Genomic DNA, 20597 nt, shown 5'->3' on the forward strand with positions numbered 1-20597 from the left:
GGAGGAGAATTTGTGAGAGAATGAGAGGGCAGAAAGCAGGTTTTAATATAGTTAATAAAGATGTCAGTATGTATTATTTTTGAAGTACTCAGTTTATCTTTGGTAAACAACTCTTGCCACCTGTTTATCTCCCTTAAGCCTTTAACTTTGATCACTTTATATTATTTGAGGACTAAAGAAAATTACCTGCTTAAATACATGCAAAGCATCAATTAACAAAAAAACCCACCAAACCCTCTGAAGACAACACATGAGCAAATGCACATTGAGATTGGGGCTTGATCAGTTGTTACCACCTTGAAAGTATTCTTTTTCTTTGCTTTTTGGGAACACAGCTGTGAGGCATTGAGAATGTCCTGCACTTGATTTTAGTGTGAAGGACTCATGTCAGCACAACCATGTTTGTAAAGTCAGTTTTGATCCTTAATCATGTTTCTTGTTTATACAAACTAAAACAAAATATATCTCACCTCTGCAGCAAATACTGTGTGACCATGGGCAAATGATAAGTGATTTAACCACTCTGTGCCTCTGTTCCTCATTTATAAAATGGGGATACTACTACTATGCCTCTCTCGCCTTCAGATCAGGAACTGTCTCTATTTATATATATAATACACACAGAGACAGTGCCTAGCACAATGGGATGCCCATCACAGTTTGTGCTTCTAGGCATTTTTATAATACAAATGATATTGTACTGAGACCAGCATTTTGGATCTTGAGATGGATTCCTCATTCCCTGTGATGGCGGCAGCTGGATGCATTGTGGTGGCAGCATATTAAGAGTATGTCTACACAGCAAAAGTGCATGGGTAAGTCAATTGAGCTAGTTTGAATCCTGCCAGTGCAGGTAACAATAGCAGTGAAGATCGTGCAGCACAGGCTAGTGAGCCACGTACGTTCCCAAGGTCTGTGCTGGGCTTGTATTACCTATGCTGAAGCCTGTGCTGCCCTGTCTTAACTGCTGTTGTTACCCATGCTAGCTGGATTTAAGCTAGCTCAGGCAGGCTAACCTCTGTGTAGAAATACCCTTAGGCCTTTTTTACACTCCAGGGAAAAGTCAATCTGAGCTACACAATTTGAGTTACGTGACTAGTGTAACTCAAGTTGACATAGCTTAGATCTACTTACTGTGGGGTGGGGTCCACACTATGTGACTATCGACTCCCCTTACGTTTTTCAATCCAGTGGAGTACAGGAGTCGACGGAAGAGCAATCTGCGGTCGATTTAGTGGGTCTTCACTAGATCCGCTAAATTAACTGCCAATGCATCGATCACCACACGTTGATTCCCTGGTAAGTGTAGATGAACCCTTGGTCTCAGGTGGGAGGGACTGCCTAGTACAGCTGCATGCTGACAGCAGGAGCAGCGGTGATGAGACATAGCACTCCCCAGGTGGAAGAAGCTTTGCTGTGACATGGCATCAGTGAGGATGGCCTGGGAGAAGCAAAGATGGGGGAGAATGCTTATTTATTACTTATATTATGATGGTGCCTCAGGGCCCCAGTCTGAGATTGTGACCCAGATATGTTAGGCACTGTACACATAGGGAATAAGAGATGGTCCTAGTCCTGAAGACCTTACAATTTAAACAACAAAACAGGCAATGGATTGGAGGAAGGGATATAATGTATCAGCAGAGTGAACAAAGGGATGGTCAGCAAACAGCATGTTAGTAGCGTGAATGTATTTTTTTTTTATTTGTGTTTTGTTTTTTAAAATGTTTTGAGTGAATTTTTGAGTTATGAGCTAGAAGAGACAAAGGGAGGTAGCGGAGTCACTGAAAAGATGAGGTGTCACAAGCTATCTGGCCTTTTATGGGCTTAACCACTCACACCTGAGCTAGATTAGCTACTCAACCCCCTGAAGATGGTCCTGATTAGCTGGGTGATTTCTGTAAAGGGGCAGAGAAAACAGTTTGAGGGGGGAGCCATAAGGAGCAAGTTAGGCTTCTGTGGAAGGTTGTGAAGGAAGGTCTGGAAGGATTCCAGGAAAGGAGCTAGAGTCAGGATTCTTTTCCAGAGCCAGAGACTAAAAGTTAGCCCAGAAGGATTTAGACTGCGAGGAAACTCCAGGGAAAAGAGCCTGTGAGTCAGAGCCAGAGACCCTGAAAAGTGACCTAGGAGGGGTCTGGGAACTGAGCCTGAAGGGTGGGCTGAAGAAAAGCCCACATGCGGCAGAAGAACCTTTTATTTTGGGATTTTGGTTAGACTTTTGTATGAATAGTGAATTTTCCTGCCTTGCTTATTCACTCCATCTTCCAAATTGTTATTAAATACGTTTGACAGTATTGATCCCTGGATCACCCCAGTACTCTTTTCCCATCCTGAGAGTCCCTATTATTAAGAAATCAGTGGTGCTTCTCATGAAGCAAAGAACTTCTAAGTGTAAGAGCATCAGATTCTAGCCCTTATTTACTTCCATTGTTTTCTTATTTCATATCTCTAATCTGAACCATGACAGGAGTTTACAGTACTACTCAACCTGTCATTATCCAGTTTCCTCAATAGCCTTGTACTGAGTTTTATTATGAGCTTTTAAAATGTGTGAATGACCACCAATTCTGCAAGTTTTGCTTTATCCATTATAATGTTAACTCTTAAGTTACCCATCCATTAGGGATGGGGCTAAGGCCCCAGTTTGTTTCATGTAGGCCAGACATTAAACAGTTGTCATATGATGACTGTTTTAGGTCACTCACTACCAGTATAGGTGGTATTTGGACCACTCAGTTAAAAGTGCAAGGCGGCTAATTACTAGGCCCTCTGAGTCATCCACTCTCTTGCACTATAGTATTGCCATATTTGCAAGAACAGTCTGTTTTGTTAACATGAATAATTGCCTGATTGCTAGCCAGGACAGGATCTATGTATGGATAAGCATATTCCTTAGATATGGAAAACTGAACAATATCTGAAGGCTGATTATCGGCTACTCTTGGCTTTTCCTGTTATAACAATATCTGGAAATAAATGCAGAATTCCTCACAAAACACATCAAGTTACAGTAAGCTTAATTTAAGAATTAGGCCCTCGGCGAGCAACTACTGTACTGATCAAAAGAATAGTTCAGTTAAATTGCCATTTTATGTTACCAGCATGTCTCCAAATATTTAATGCAATCTCCCCAATATTATTTTGTTAGCTTACTTATAATGGCATTGTGAGCTCGCTAGTAATGATATTATTGTTTAAATTCAGTCTGTTACATACAGTCAAATCTGTTGCCGAACCAAAGCCAAGGTAAGCTTGTTTTTTATTCCAATTATTACTGAGGCAGTCTGTGTCCCAGCTGTGTGTAGTGCAAAACTACAATTATGCATGTCTTTCCTTTTCCGTATCCTGTTATTAACTCATTCAGTGCTTAATGGCTGAACTGGCATACAGTAGTCCAGCTGCATAAATGATGGAAATGTGCAGTAGACTACATTTTTGAAAAGATGCACCTGAGCTGTTCATGCAAGCTGTGCATGACATGTATCAGTACCTACAATACTGGTAGGTGATGCTTTGGTGCACAAAACTGATTTGCATCTAAATGAGAGAGCAAAGGCAAGTGAACAAGGCTGGAACTATGCCACCTATTTAAGCATGCTAGAGCACTTTCAGCATAGTGGGCCAGATTTTCATCCCTGATTAAGGCTGCTTGAATTTAGCTAACTGAAGACACAGCTTCTTAAAGATGTAACTGTGTATTTCCCCTGGCAGAAAAGTCCTTGGGTAGCACAAGAACCATCAAGGCATAGGGGATCCTCTGGTTCCACACCAGCGAGCAAAACTTACAGCAGGCCTTAGTCTTCTCTAAATTATGCCAAGGCCAAAATGGACTTTGCTGATCCTGGGGTGGGGAGCAGAAAGGTTGCTTAAAATCATGTTTCCTCCTGTTTTTGTCAGCTGCACCAAATCCAAGCTTGATACTAGATCAAAAGTAGTGCTGTATTCTCAGTAGTGTGGCAGAGTGCCATCCCATAGTATGCTCCCTCATGGCACAGTGTGGTTCTGCAAGCAACCTGCCCTTGGTTCCCTCCAGGTTCTCCCAGTAACTTTATTCACAGCACCAAGTGCTTAAAATAACATTCTCCTTCCTGGGACCAAATTTATTATTTTTTTCTAAAATACAGTCTCCTTTGGCCCTCCAGGACCAAACTATGCCCTCTTGGGACTTTCAATTCACCCCTCAAAGCTTTGAGTTCCCAGTTTCTCTGAGTCAGAAGCTCTGCCAGTCCCACTGCAGCTCCTGGCCTCTCTGGAGAGTCTGTCTCTCTGGTTTGCTCCTGCTTTGGTCCCTTGACTCACAACTTCTTGATCCCTTTGCTAAGGGATTCAACAGCCCCCTTTCATGGGGCCGTGCTGTGCTGTGATTCAGGCAGGCTTCCCGAGATCACCAGTCCCCCCTTCTGGTTCTAGTTCCTATCCCAAGGAGTCTCTCTTCTGATTCAGTGCTCCCCTGCAGTTCTCCTCTCCGGGCTGTTTGCCCGCTTTCTTCTCCAAGTCACCCACAGTTAGGTTTTATCATGTTCAGAAGGTAGCTACCTGATTAACACCTGGGCAGCCCCATTCCCCAGCTAGTCTGCTGCTGTTTTGATCACCTCTTCCACAATAGGGGATTGTTGTCCCAGGCCCCATTATCTCTCTTGTGATAATTAGGCCTACACATCTACTCTAATTGTGATCTCAATGTAAAAAAGTACGTGAAAGTTCATAAGATGTCACAATACCCTATAATAGCAACTATTGATGGAAAAGGAACTCCAGGCAGACAGAGTGAATTAGTCCAAACGCAAGGCCTACTGATATAACTCAAGGACTGTGTTAAGATCGTGCTCGGGTAAACAGGGAAAGTGTGGGACAAGAAATCAGTGAATCAAAATTGGTGTGTCAAAAACTAGGCTTAATTGATGGACAAAATACAGGATGGACTGTTGCGCCCACCACTCCCTTTTGGAATCCTTTTTAAAAAAGAGACTCTGAGGAAAAACTGGCTACTGGAGCAGGCTTCACCATCATGGCTGCCACCCCCAGAGCCTTTGTCATCCTGATCCTGAGAGAGATCCTGACTAGAGCAGGCAGAGAGAAGGATCCAGATGACATGGTCACTACTACTGGCTCAATGTGAATCTCAAACACCACCTTGGATTAAATGAGATCAGACTTTTAACAACAGCTCCAGCCCATCTCACCTAACATTTCTCTCATTTCCCCAAAAGGACAGTTATTACCATCTTTGATACCTAAGAGATGTCAGACAAGGGTAGTTTTCCTTCTAAAATCTCTCTTCAGCTAAAGGGGAAGGGAACACGTGATGCTGTTAAAATCAAAGCCCTATTTAATACTTTGCATTTCAAATGCTGTAACTGTTTTCCTTTTCTTTATCTTTAATAAAAAGTTAGAAGGATTTTAATGATGTGGTTGCCATGGTTTTAAGCAGACTCAGATCTCTGTATACCAAACCCCAGACCTTGTTTAGCACTGTTTAGTGTTGGACAGTGACTGGGTTATGTTAGCACCTTTGACCCATTTATTCCATATAAATTAGTACAACACCCTTTCAAGTGGACAGGTCACCCTCTCACATATAAACAATACATTTTCACCTTTTAAGAACTATAAATTATTGAAAAGACGTCGTTGTAATTCTTTGCTTTCTCTTTCCTACAGATCAGCTTATTACAATGGTCATGCTTTTTGCAGCTGCAGTAGAGAAGCTGAAGTTGCAAAACAATTTCTGTTAAAACCCTATTGACTTTCCCTATTCTAGGCTTTGTGAAAAATTTACCTTTCAGGCTACAATTTTCCACGCTTGGTGTCTACTTAAGGAAGAATTAGTTTGGAATACTTGAACAAAATCCCTTAAGCCACTTTAAAGTGACAAGAAGGAAAAAAATATAATAGTCTCACTTCAAAACAATTCTGACCACCTTTTTTCTATATGGATAATTTTACATATTACTAAAAATGGCTAAACTTTATAACATACTAAATTTTACAAACTCCATGGATAATATTATAAGCAATTGAAATAATATTTCTGAACATGCTCTATGGCATCTGATATGATTTTCAACTGAACAAATCCCTTGGCTCCCACTTGTGACATCACAATGCTATTTTTAATTCTCCAGATACCTAACAGGCACTGTGGATACCCCTGTCATAAGCAGATGGTTAAGGGTTAATGTCTCTTTTACCTGTAAAGGGTTAACTAGCTCAGTAAACCTGGAACACTTGACCAGAGGACCAATCAGGAGACAAGATACTTTCAAATCTCGGTGGAGGGAAGTCTTTGTTTTGGGATGTTTGTTTGTTCGTTGTTCTCTCTTGGATCTAAGAGAGACCAGATGTATATACAGCCTCTTCTGTTCAATTTAGTAAGTACCAGTTAGAAAGGCGGTTTAGTCTTTTCATTGTTTTCTTTATTTGCAAATGTGTATTTTGCTGGAAGGATTGTATCTCTGTTTGCTGCAACTTGTATTTGTGCTGGGGGGAGGATTCTCTCTAGTGTCTATAAGCTGAAAGACCCTGTAACATTTTCCATCTTGATTTTACAGAGACAATTTTTACTTTTTTCTTTCTTTTATTAAAAGTTTTTCTTTTTAAGAACCTGATTGTTTTTTTATTCTTGTGTGAGACCCAAGGGGAGGGAGTCTGCACTCACCAGGGAATTGGTGGGAGAAAGGAGAGAAGGGGGGAGGAAAAGCCTGATTTCTCTCTGTGTTAGGATTACTGTCTCTCTCTCAGGGAGAGTCTGGGAGGGGGAGAGAAGGGGGGGAAGGTGAATTTCCTCTCTGTTTTAAGATTCAAGGAGTTGAATCACAGGGATCTCCCAGTGTTACCCAGGGAGGGGAGAATCTGGGAGGAAGAAAGGAGGGGGGAATGGTTTATTTCCCTTTGTTATGAGACCCAAGGGGTTTTGGGTCTTGGGGTCCCCAGGGAAGGGTTTGGGGGCCAAAAAGTGTCCCAAAACACTATATTTTTGGGTGGTGGCAGCTCTATCATTTCTAAGCTAGTAATTAAGCTTAGAGGGGTTCATGCAGGTACCCCATCTTTTGGACACTAAGGTTCAGAGTGGGGAATCATACCCTGACAACCCCTGGGACAACATGCATTAGGGGTAGATGTGTCAAACTCGTTCTGTGCAGAGGATAGAATTATATTTTTAGTGTTGGAGTTACAAAGTTTGAGTAGCATACTGTCCCTTATCCACTGATAGTGGGCTCCTTATATATACAACTACCCAATCTCCATTCATTGCTGCATATTTCAAGAAGGGTTGTGGGAAGCAGCGACTGCAGGGACATGCTGGCCGCCGCTTCCCACAGCTCCTGTTGGCCAGTGACAGAGAACTGTAGCCACTGGGAGCTGCACGGGGTGGTGCCTGCAGACGGTCAATGTCGACAAAATGTCGTGTGGCCCGCAGTTAGATTACCCTGATGGGCTGCAGATCTCTCTAACACCACTTCCCAGCATACCTGGAGTCAGGGGCGGGAGCAGAATGGACTAGAAACTTCGGATTAGGCCAATAGAGAGACTTCTGCATAGGTTGACAGGGACAAGCAGTTTTATGGGCCAATGATGAGCCAGGGCTGCTCGCCCCCTCAGTGGGAGGGGACAGCCTGACTCACAGACAAAGTAACTAGGTTTAGATTCAGGATTTTTGAGTGTTGGAGATGAGAGAAGCAGAACAGCTCAAGAACTCTCTGATTAACTCCCTCTTGCACAAATGGAGTCTTGAACTGCCATGGGACTGAGCACAAGGATCAGGCAGTTCCAGCCCTGCAGAGACCAGTGTCGAGAGTATCAGAAGTCTGACCTGGCACTGGCTACCAAGAACACGCCAGAACCCCAGACCAGGGAGCCAAGAGAAATATCTGTCCCATGAAGAGGCAAAGACGCTGTAAGAAGATGCTTTTCTTTAAGCTGGCCACCATTCACAACAATGCAGCACTCCTCTCTGGACTCATCCTCAACGTACCATCTGCCTGGGAAAGTGCCAGAGAGGGAGCTGGGGTTGGGATAAACACTGAGTGTTTGGAGGCGGCAGATTTGCTGAGTGGTTAATGTTCAATATTTATTAATTAACCTTAACCCTTTCTTTCCCCAGTCTATTTTCTTGCTTTCGATAAAGCTCCCCTTTGGTATATTGTTGTTTTTGAGTGCATCATTTCTTTGTTTCTTGTGAACTGGGTTTTATGCTCCTTGCCAGCAGGGGTAGCATTATTCATTTTCCCAAGGGACAGGATCACTTGTGTCCCAGGGACAACGAGTGGAGACACCAGGCATCACAAAAAAGAATGTAGGACCCATCCCATGTGCGACAGGGGAGAAGTCACTGCAAGAAGCAAGCACCAGGGAGGAGGTGAGCTGCATCTCAGAGGACAGGCTAAGCAAATACGAACGCAAAGTTGGATTGACTTTATAATCTGTTTTGGCTGAGCAAATAGTTTAGAGCTACAGGTATGAGAAAGTATAGATAATATTTGCAACAAGTTAAAAGGGATTTGGAAAATTCTCTTCCATATTTTAAATTAACTAACGCTTTGATCTGAGAATCACTGAAAATAAACCTTTCACTTGCTTCTGTTTACCTTTAGGTCACAATACAAAAACTGTCTTTTTAAAAAGAGAAAAAGTATAACGAGCAGTGGGGAGCAACAGAGTAAACTAGAGTACTGATAGGAGGGGAAGTGTTTGTTAATGAGCAAGGGGATATTAATTGGTGAGCATAAAACCACTCTATTTTAATTTCTGTTTCCTAGATTTAAGATTAGTAATGAAATATTGAACAAGTCCATAAATTGGTTCAATATCTGGAAGCATGAAATTTAATACCTGTGAGATTAAATATGCCCCTTCCTCTGTAAAGTGTGTTGTCATAAACAGATAGCTAAGGGTTAATGTTTCTTTTACCTGTAAAGGGTTAACAAAAGGAACCAAACACCTGACCAGAGGACCAATCAGGAAACAAGATTTTTCAAATCTCAAGGGAGGGAAGTTTTGGGTGTGTGTTCTTTGTCTCGTCTCTGTTGCTCTCTAGTCTCTGAGGGGATCACTCTATCTCCAGGCTTTCTAATCTTCTGTTTCCAAGTTGTAAGTACAAAGGTAGAAAGACAATAGCTTTATATTGTTTTTTTTTTTGTATTTACATGTGTGTAGTTTGCTGGAATGTTTTAAATTGTATTTCTTTTTGGATAAGGCTGTTTATTCATTTTTTTCTTTTAAGCCAATAACCCTGTATATTGTCACCTTGATACAGAGACCATTTTTATGTCTTTTTCTTTCTTTTTATATAAAGCTTTCTTTTTAAGACCTGTTGGATTTTTTCCTAGTTGGGGCTCAGGGGGATTGGGTCTGCAGCTCACCAGGGAATTGGTGGGAGGAAGAAGACAGGGAGGAAGAGAAAATCTCTTTGTGTTAGAGTTACAAAGCTTGCATTTGCAGGGACTCTGAGTGAGGGTGAGAGAAACCTGATCTCTCTGGTTTGCGTTTCAAGGAATTGAAACAGGGTGATCTTCCAGGGTCATCCAGGGAGGGGAAGCCTGGGAGAAAGTAACGAGGAGACAAGGGGAGGGGGTTATTTCCCTTTGTTGTGAGACTCAGGGCATCTGAGTCTTGGGGTCCCCCAGGGAAGGTTTTGGGGAGACCAGAGTGAGCCAGGCACTGGAATTCCTGGCTGGTGGCAGCACTATCAGATCTAAGCTGGTAATTAAGCTTGGAGTTTCATGCTAGCATCTCATTTTGTGAACTCTAAGGTTCAGATCTGAGTAGGAAAGCTATAACAGTGTGCTTTCTCCCAGTAGAGATTTAACTGTTTACTTTTGAGGCCTGATCCAAAGCTCTTAAAATTCAGTGGAAAAACTGAGTCATTTCAGTATGCTTTGAATCAAGCCCTTGATTCCTTTTTCTGCAGCGCACTCTTTTCCCCCACCAAAAGGCTGATCTTCCTTTTGAACATAATTAAATATGCACAATAGTGTTCCACTTTACATATTTTATTTTCTCAGGCTGAATATATATAACTAAACATTACTTTTATTTGGTTCATTTATTGTAAGAGGAACTATCTATAGGGGAGAAGTTTGGCACAGACCAAGATGGAAAGAAATGTTCAGTTTCACAGTGCTGAGTATCAACGCGTAAAATTTCTTTAACTGAGAGTATTACAAAAGCTAAACCCAGCAGAGCCAATAATGAATGGGATTACTGCCAAGTCAGTACTGTAGTAATGATACGTGATTTATACTTATGTGATGGCACTACTTTTAATACCCTGTGACTCTGAGATATTTTCATTACTGCACTAAGTAAATAAGCTGTAATTCTTATGTAGCCTCCTGAATTTATACAGGAAGTTAATTAATGTTATGTTTGTAAAATGAATAATTACTGCACATATGTTTCCGACAAGATCTCAAAATGTTATATGGTGACATAATATTCTTATGGCCCAAGGCCATAAATTTACAGTGTAGAGCATCTCAGTTAAGTAGTAGTTGAAATGGAATTGGTTATGCCTAATGTAAAGAAAAGTGTGATGAACTGGAAAACAGTATTGTGTTCACTATAGTTAAAGCAACGCTAGCTAAGGCACAGTGGACCTCTGTAGCAGAAGTAATCTCTAATATTCAAACGTATCTGCAAACAAAACAATAAATGATTTTGACTAGATAGCAAATTACATAGATCGAATCTCCCAAATGCATTACATCCTGATGTATATTAATAAATTATTTTGCAGCCCCATTTTAAGATCTCTCAAAGAACATAACACAGTGTATGAGATGATGAAGCTCATTCCTGACATCAGGGCTCAGCTTTCTGATGAAGAACTGAAGGAACTCAGCATGTGTACCATCAAGGAATACTGGGCAAAAGGAAGCACAGGTAGCAATGGGATCTGTCATAATAATTTTCTTATCTGGTTATAAAATACAAATAGATTGCTTTTTCAGGTGCTGAAACATATATTCTGTATCTTTGCATATATCGCAATCTGTTAGGGATATGCTTCTGGGATGAGATCCATTCTTGTTGTTCAAAAAGACTGTGAAGGTGCTGTCAAGGGTAGATTAGTTATGCTTTGAGAGGAAAATAGATTTCCATATTAAAAAATTCTGGGAAAAGGTAGGTTTTGTTTTTTTCATTTTTAGAGTGAATTTTAGGGACGTTTAAAAGTTCTAGTCATACTAGAAACCTACAAGGGTGTTTGTTGTATCCTTCTGCAAGAAATCTGCTTCTAGCAGGACCTGGAGATTCTGAACAGTACTCAGTAACTACAAATCAGAAATACTAGCTGTCATAAATGGATAGGTAGGTAAGGGTTAAGTTTCTTTTACCTGAAAAGGGTAACCGAACACCTGACCAGAGGACCAATCAGAGAACTGGATTGTTTAAAGTCAGGGGCGGGAATTTGTATACTCGGGGTCTTTGTTGTTTTCTTAGCTATGAGGAAACAAGTCTTCTTCTAATTCTCTCCTAATACTTCTTCTAAACATCTGTAAGTACCCAGGAACCGCAAAGTAATTCAGCTATGATGGTCTTTGGGGTGTATTTACCTGTATGTTAATTTGTTGTGCTGGTTTAATTGGGCTATCTTTTAAATCAGACTGTTTCTTTATATTTTCTTATAAGCAAGAGCCTGTATTGAGTTTCTTAATGCAAGATGATTGTTTTATATTTTCTTTCTTTTTTTCTATAAAGTTTTCTTGTTAAACCTTGTGAAAGTTCTTTTCCTAGGGAGGCAAAGGGAAAAGCCAGGCTGTGGGCTATTTTCCTATTTGGGTCCAGGGAAAGAGCAGACTACGGGGAAAGAGACGAAGAATTCTCTCTGTTCTCTGGTGGTTACAGTTTTTCCCTCGTTCCTGGAGCAAGGGGGGTGGCAGAGCCCAGCTGTGGGTATTTTGCATCTCCATTGTCCTGAGGGAAGCAGAAAAGCTGGTTTCTTGGGTCACACAGGTTAGCCGCGAGGCAAGCCTGATAAGGAGGGGAAGGGGTTATTTTCCCTGCTTTTAGCATCCAAGGGATTGGGAATCTGGGTGTCCCACCAAGGGAGGGTTGGGGACACCAGAGGGAGGAAAGGGGGGATCAGGCCCCATAGATTAATTCCTGATCTGGTGGCAGCGAGAATATCCAAGCTGGTAGTGAGCTTGGGGGAGTTTCAGGTAAGCCCCCAAACTTTGGACGCAAAAGTCCAGGTTTGGGACAGGACCAGACTGGTGGACACTAAAGTCCAGGTCTGGGACTGGACGGCTAGATTACCACACTAGCCAAGATTTTAAACAGAGAGGTGCCTCAATTTTTGGATGCCCAGCCTGACCCCTTTCTAATCCTGCTCTATATTAGGGAGCTGTTTTTACTCCTATAACTATATTGTAGTGAGAAATGTTATTCCTACTAATGATTCTCTCTAATCCTTGAGAAGTAGAAATTCAGAAAGACATATTGTAATTTATATGATGGGAGATACTAATATAAAAGCCCTGCAGATTAGACTTTTAAAAGTTCATGAAGTTTTTCTTTTCAAAAACTTCTAATAGCTTCTTCCAAATTAGACCGACCTTGTGTTATAGCCATGTCATCAAGGCATGCTGTTTTGTATTGTACATCATCAGAATACCATTGCTTTGATGTATAATATTAAGTGCCATTGCTTTTATGATGGATAACACCAAGCGCCATTGCTCTGGTGATGGATAATATAAAGTGCCGTTGCTCTTATGATATATTCTAGTGAGGGGACAGTCTTGCTGTAAAATAGATTATGAAAGTAAATCACTCTGTTATCTATCGTCAGAGCAATGATGCTTAATGTTATATAGTCTTATTGTGGCATTAGTCTGATGATACTTTATTTTATGTATAATCTCTTGGTTTGTACTCATTCAACAAAACAGGAGTGGGAGGAGAAAGTTTAATTTAAAAAAAAATTGAGAGGTCCCTTTTGGGAGTAAGTAGAGGTGTGAAAATTAGAAGTAATTGGCTAATAAATACTTTGTTTAGCAGTCCTAAAATAAAGTAGTGATATATATATTAAGCATGCTGTCTTTAGGTAGGTTAACTCTTTTGGCACATGCATTCCTCAGACTACACGCTGTACCAAAAAAAAAGAAAAGAAAAAAGAGAGAGAACAATTAAAACTCACATCTTCCTGTAATACTGTCTGGTATATCAGAGGTTAGCCATAGGATTATATCAGTACAGGTCTAAGAGTAGGCCTCAGTTTGATCCAACAGATCCATTTATTCTTAATCGTTGCATTCCAATCATCATTCCAATCATCTTTTAAATGTTTGAAACAATGTATCTAAAGTGAATATGGAAATCAAAGCACGGAACTCAGAACCAAGCAGCTTACATTACAGCATTGCTGTGTAATTAACAGGCAGATTGAACTAGAATGTGAGCAGGCAGGAACTACATTTGCATAATGAAGTAGAGATAATGAATAGGACAAATTTAAAGTCAAAGCTAGTGACTCACATGAAACTCATGAAAATTGGCATCTTGATTCACTATACACATTTGAAAGAATCAAGGACTTCACTGTGAATTACTGTACATATCTTGGTCACTGGGACATTCATGTTACTTTAGATTGGATGCTCTATTGATTTTGCAACAGTTAATTCAAAATCACAATATGGTGTAAAATGGTGGCTAAAATTGCTGATCACCAAGCTGTGTATGAGATAAAAGCTAATCTTAATGACTCAGCCTGTCACATACTGCCTTAAAGACAAACCTGCTTTGCATCAATTGTGCAATCTTTTCCAGTTCTTTTCCAGTTTATACTAAATAAAACAGACTCGATACAATTAATACATACATAATACTCGATACAATTAATACATTCCAGACATGTGTTTAATCTCAGAAGATTATCTTTCAGAGACCAGTTCAGGAAAACCATGCTTTTTTCTTACACAGTCTAACAAATTCTATAACAAGGGATTCTACACTAATTTGCTTTCCCGGTATCTTTTTGGAAGTACTAAAGGTGCAACATTTTTTGATTTCCATTAGAGAACTTTGACATATATCAAGGGACTTGTCCTGCATACATTAAATCAATGACACATTTCCCGTTGGCATCAGTGGGTGCTGTATAAAGCCCCAAAAGCCCGCTAACTTTCTAAGGGTTCATAACTATTGTGTTTTAATTGACTATTTTATTATACTTTTTTGTAATATCTCACCTGCTGTTCTGCATTAACCATACATATAAAAATATAGCAGTTGTGAGGTTATACGCCACTTATATGGGCAAAAGAAAATAATGACCCCTAAAAGATTACCTTTTATTTTAACATTTGGTAATTCTATGTATTTAAAGGAATTTAGACATTATTTTTCAAATATGAGTGTGTGCTTTGCATATACAAGAAGAGAGATCTCTCGATGGCTTTTTCACCAAAGGGTTTGCTATTGTTACTTTGTGATTAAGGTTTGCCTTGGTTTCAGTGGGACTACTTGTGGAGTTAGGCTCTGATCCTGGACAGACTCATGCGTATACATGACTTTAAGCAGGTGAGTAGTCCCAATGAGTTCAACATAAAGGTGGCAGAATCTGGCCGTATATTTGCAGATACAAAATTAAGAGGTGTTAGAGGCACTAAGCAAGAGAAGAAGTAATAGAAAAGGTCTTTGAGAATTTAGATATGTATAACAAAATGAGGTTTGGCACTAGAAATATAGCATATTATTACCTCTGGTCAAAAATACTCCAAAACAAAGATATTCATACAGGACGGAGACACTGGAAAAGCAGTAATGCCAAAAGAGACTTATGAGGTGGTAGTGGTCAATTAATTGAACATAAGCTTGCAGCAGGATATAGTAATACAGTTTTGGACTGTTAATTCAGTCACTTCATGTCTCAGGACAGGGTGTTGCCTTTCAGGCATTACCTAAAATACTGCATAGAAATATGGGCATCTTAATGTCACAGAGAGGCTTATAAATTAAAGGGAATTTGGAGAAAAACAACAGAAATGATTAAGAATTTGTGGAATTGACTTATGAGGCAAGATTAAATGAACTAAATCATCTAAAATATTTTAAGAATGTCAACACCAAAGAGGGTGAAAAATTGTGATGCATGGGGGTTGAATTAGTGTGATGGATGGAACTGAACAAAGGGTATTTAGGACTGATTGAAATACACATTTCTTGACAATGAGTGCTGGTGGGACTAATCTGCATTACAGCTACAACTATGATGACGTATCCAAAGAGGCACAGCCGGCTTAATTGGTTACAAGTAACACAGCATGGTTTATGTTCACACCGCAGCTTTTCTGCCATCGGTCATGTTTTCTCTCTGAACTTAGCAAATTGGTTAACTGTGTTTTAGTGAGTGCCTTCTGGGACATGCTGCTCAGCTATTCTACAGAGTGTTGAGAGTGGCTAAGGACTATGGGAATTTTTAAAGAGCACTGTGCTCCAACACAGACCCAGGATCTGAACCACGTGCCCCAAAGCTCCAGACCTAACTGAAAGCAACTTACAGAAGTGTTCCTGTTTTTAACACTCAGATGCCCAACTCCCAATGGGGTCCAAACCCCAAATAAATCTGTTTTACCCTGTATAAAGTTTATACAGGGTAAACTCATAAATGTTCACCCTCTATTATACTGATAGAGAGGTGTGCACAGCTGATTGCACCCCCCCAGGTATTAATACATACTCTGGGTTAATTAATAAGAAAAAAGTGATTTTATTAAATACAGAAAGTAGGATGTAAGTGGTTCCAAGTAGTAGCAGACAGAACAAAGTGAATTACCAAGTAAAGTAAAATAGAACACGCAAGTCTATGTCTAAGAAAACTGAATACAGATAAAACCTCACCAGTTCCAGGAAGCTTCCCTTTACAGACTAGTCTCCTTCTAGTCTGGATCCAGCAATCACTCACACCCCTTGTGGTTACTGTCCTTTGTTCCAGTCTCTTTCAGATATCCTTGGAGGTGGAGAGGCTATCTCGTTAGCCCTCTGTTCCATTTAAGATTTTGAGAATTCTTGTTGGAAAAACTAAGTTCTCTGTCTCATGAGTCATAGTGCCCATTTTCAGCCAGACAGGTCTTTCTGTTTCTTTATGTTACTGCATCCTTCAGCTTCTGGAATTTGGTGCTTGACATGGCAAAAAATGTGGAGTAACAGCTCTCTGAGGTTAGATACAGAGGCAAATTTTTTTTCATTTACCTTGCCATGAGGAGGACAGATGACGGAGCAAGAAAAGCTTTTTTCCCTGGTGGGACAACTTTGTGGTTCTCTGAACTGGCAGCAAGTGGCAGGGTCATCTGTGGATGACTTAGCTCCCTCTTTACTTTCTTGCCCCACGAAACTACTCAGATGAGTGCTTACTCTTATCCACAGGTGGAGCAGCTAAGTTCATGATGCAAGAAAGTTAAACTAAAGAATTACAGCTTGTACAAGAAGAGACAGGTGGGAAAGGAACACTACTGTCTCAACCCACCAGGGACACTATTGGTGTTTTTCTACTAACTATGATTAATGGGGACCTAACCTACTCTTTTCTGCATTGGCTGATAAAGCCGTTCACAAACTATGGTGCTGGCAAACAGTGCTTCATCTTCTGCTTCAGTGGTCCCAAAATGATTGTTATGTATGCTTTTGGGGGTACAGAAGTAGAAATGGAGAAGCCTAGAAGTGAAATGGCACAATCTAAATGCCTGTGAAACCCTAAAGTCATTGCAGCTTTTTGTGTACGCCATAACATCTATGAACATCTTCATTTAGTCCTTCAAACTGGCACACAGGCATTTAAAATAAGTATTTAGACATCCAGCTGCTGATAGGAATCCCCAAATGTGAGAACTGGGTGCCTACCATAGCTTTATGCTTTGACTCAACTGGAGTCCTTTAACTTACCTTGCACTAAATTGAGATTGTTTAGTTATATAAAGTATCATTTGTACCTAGACTTACAGAAGTCTGATAGGTGCATTTCCTAAATTTACAAATTATAATAAATTACATTTAAAATACTTTTGATTTCATATTTTTGTGTAAAGTGTCAAATATTCTAAATATATGAGCCCCAAAGTTTTTGCTCTTAGATTGCATTGAGAGACTGCTTGTCAGTGCAATGAAACACTTAGTTTATAACCTCAATAAAAACAAGCATTTAAACATAATCAGATTAAAATTATACATCTGTGCAATGATTCTCAGCATTATGATGCAGAGCTGCTACCTGACTTAAATAAGAATGTGAGTCCTTAAATAAGAAGTAGCCCTATTGCTTGATTAGAATGTCCTACTGTCTAGGATGCTGTGACTATCTGTCAAAACCAGACGGACCAGTTATTCTTACATAGCTGTAAAGTAGCAGTGGCACAGTACAATACTGTGTAGGTTTCCTGACTTTTCCCTCACAGACCCCTCTATGCACTTCACTTCTTTTTGTTTGGTTTTTTTTTTTTTTAGTTTGTTTTTTAAATGAGAGAATATTAGTTCTTTTGCAAATCACACACAGGTTATGGATATTCCTAGTGTAGATATTTTCTAAGTTTGAATTATTTTTCTTTGTATGTTTTTGTAAGTAATGTCTAGGAACTTTATTATTATTGCAAACAACGCATGTTAAAACGAAGGGAGCCCAGTACATGCGTTAAACAATCTATGATAGACTGAGAAATGAAAGTCTTGTTTTGTTTTTAATTTCAGTTGTTGGAAATCAAGGTTTCTATGCCATATTGAAAGGCTCTGCTAGGCCTCAAGCAAGGTGTTACAAAAGAATGCTTGGAGAAGACTTTGATTCATCATGCGCAGCAATGCCAACTACTAGTCAAACTACTATGTTTGGTTTTTCAGGCCGAACAATGGTAAGCTATGATAGAGATACTCTATTGAAATAATTAACAGTATAGAGAAACCTAGTTAGGATGTTTATATTGATACAAGAAGGAATTTTGTCAGTTCTACAGGTACATAAAATAGCTCCTCCCCTTTGTTATCCTTTGATGCACTCTGCTCAACTTACCTTTAAGCTCTCTTCTTTGGGGCTGGGAGTGGTCTTTTTAATTGTCTATAAAGTGCCATGCATTTTATATAAGTGAATATTATGTAACACTATAATTATATATGTCGATATACACATACAAAGAGAGAGTTCAGCACAGCCTTAAATACATAAACATCACATATATAAATTCCCATTTACCTGAATTTATCTGAATCAGGTTCATGTCCCTTATCTGTTTCAAATAACAGGGTGCTTTCAGACAAGCAAGCTTCAGATCTGTAAAGACTGCTGGTCAGCTTTCCCAAAGCAGATAAATCCAGCAGAACACAGTAAGACAAGAGCTCTTTGACTACTGTACTCTGCTGAGCCTATTCAACCCAGGGAAGCTGGCTGGATAACGTTTATTCGCAGAAAATCTTAGTCTCTTATAAGTTTCAGTGCATCAAGACTCTAAAGAAAGGTGTGTGCCCTGAACCTCATAAACGCCTAATGGTTTCAGCACAGCAAATTTTCCCTGTGTGTAAAAAAAGCCCCAAACACAACAAAAACCCCTTGCCCTACAAAAATAAAACAAAACATACACACCTGCATTTAAACCCATAGACTGACTCTTTGCTTCTTAGCTGGCTGGCCTTGAGGAAGCCAGACAGTACTCTGTTGGCTCCTGAAGCATAGATTGCAAAGTCTGTGGAGCAGTAAACCCCTGATTGTCCAAATGTTGAGTACTCAAAGGAATAGGCTGTCCCCTTAACTCATTGGATAAACAAGATTGCGCCATACGTAGGATGGTACACATACATGCGCTAGCAAATATACACTTCTGGAATTAATTCAGAAGTTACTGAGAGTACCAATATTATCCAATATTTTGAAAGATATTTTTCTGTTGAAGATAGATCACTAATTTCCAATCACTGCCTGATGATTTCTGTTTTATAAATATTCATTTCTTTGCCATCAGCAAATCACACAAAACTCATTTATTTTACTTTGTTGGTTATAATGTCCTGATGAATAGACAAATCTCCCAGAATAAAGCAAGTAGTGTTCAGGGTAGATCTAAGACTACAGTTGTGTTATTCCAGATGATGCAATTTCTGTCAAACTATTTAAACTTAAGACACTCCCAAGCAGGAGAGTTCCTTAGTATAACAATGCCATCATGTATTGCTAGCTGCAACGTCAGAGTATTTTTGACGAGGGCTCCAGTATACTATCTATTACATACAAAAAATACCAGATAATAACTTTTTTTAGGTTTGAAGTTATAAAATGCCAGATTTTAGTTTGACTGTGCAAACCTTAATTCTGCCTTGTTCATAACCATTCTGATAAAATCTTTAATTACATGATCGCACAATATTTTTTTCCATTGGACGCCTGCCTAATTTACTGCATAGAATCTTTTATCATGGAAAATATTAGGCAAGTTGTCTGCTGCTCCCCTTTATAATAATCCAATTTAGTTTGTGTTAAATAAACTGAGTGCATCACACCTTTAAGTGGGGAGGGGAGGAGAATTTGGCTGGCTGGCCAAATGATGGGAACAATGCTTTATGGCTGGGGGTGGGGCGGAGAAGAGGAAAACTGCTGCAAAACATGATAAGGGCCCAGTGTGGTAATGCTGACTCACCCCTTGGAAGGATAGAAGGAATTAAAAGGGGCTGCCCTCTGCATGAAGCCCCCTTTTTGCACGGAGCAGGCTGAGGCATCATCCACCTTCCCTCCTCTTTAGTTGTTAAAATAATAGGCTTGATCAAGTCTTGCTGTGGGCAGTCCGCTAGCTGCCTCTTTTTAGGAGAGGCTGGGAAAGAATTTTTCCCTCACCACCTGATTGGCCTAGATGGAGTTGGGTTTTTTTTGCCTTCTCCACAATGCGTTCAGGAAGGACTTTCATGCGTGGCAAGGTAGGCTGTATGTTGCAACTCATAAGTGTGGGGCAGCTGTTTGGTGAAGGTACTCAGTAGGGAAGGTATACAGTGACCAGATAAATGGCTTGGAAAAGGACTTAACAAGAAGTGTTCATTAAAGGAATGAAACAGGGTGGGGTTAGGGATCCTATGATAGGTGCAGTAGGGAGTCAACCCCTGTTTCTCATAGCCCACCTTCACCCTCCAATGTAGGGGTAGATGGGAATGTCCCAGCAATACATTGGCTGGGGGGACATGGATGGAAAAGCAGGGGGAGCTGGTGGAAGCCCTCCAGTTAATTATGGAATGAAGATGGGGTTACCTACACTGATAGGTAGTCCCATACATCTAATGTGTGGCCTGATTAATACTACATCAAATGTCTCCTATCCTTCTTTCTGTATAGTTGGAGAATGAATACTTAAGTGAGTGGCAGAATTTTTGATGTCTGAACATATCTTATTCTATAGATCAGGTGATATTCACAACTCAGTTTCAGGTGGTTCTGTGCTCTCTCAAAGTAGCCATGTCATAGAATCATAAAATATTAGGGTTGGAAGAGACCTCAGGAGGTCATCTAGTCCAATCCCCTGCTCAGAGCAGGACCTCCACCAACTAAATCATCCTCAGCCTCTCCTCATAAGTCATGTGCCTCAGCCCCCTAAACATTTTAATTGCCCTCCACTGGACACTCCAATTTGTCC

General features: G+C 40.1%; 1 protein-coding gene across 1 annotated transcript in view; it reads left to right on the plus strand.

Moving 5' to 3' along the window:
* The window catches only part of CNBD1 (cyclic nucleotide binding domain containing 1), a 290441-nt gene that overhangs the window by 155039 nt on the left and 114805 nt on the right, over positions 1–20597 (plus strand). Inside the window, exons 4-5 of the mRNA XM_032779093.1 lie at positions 10739–10884; positions 17686–17843. Coding sequence (XP_032634984.1) covers positions 10739–10884; positions 17686–17843 — 304 coding nt within the window. The remainder of the gene's footprint in view (positions 1–10738; positions 10885–17685; positions 17844–20597) is intronic.

The sequence above is a fragment of the Chelonoidis abingdonii genome, chromosome 2, assembly GCF_003597395.2.
Source record: "Chelonoidis abingdonii isolate Lonesome George chromosome 2, CheloAbing_2.0, whole genome shotgun sequence".
Taxonomy (NCBI): Eukaryota; Metazoa; Chordata; order Testudines; family Testudinidae; genus Chelonoidis; species Chelonoidis abingdonii.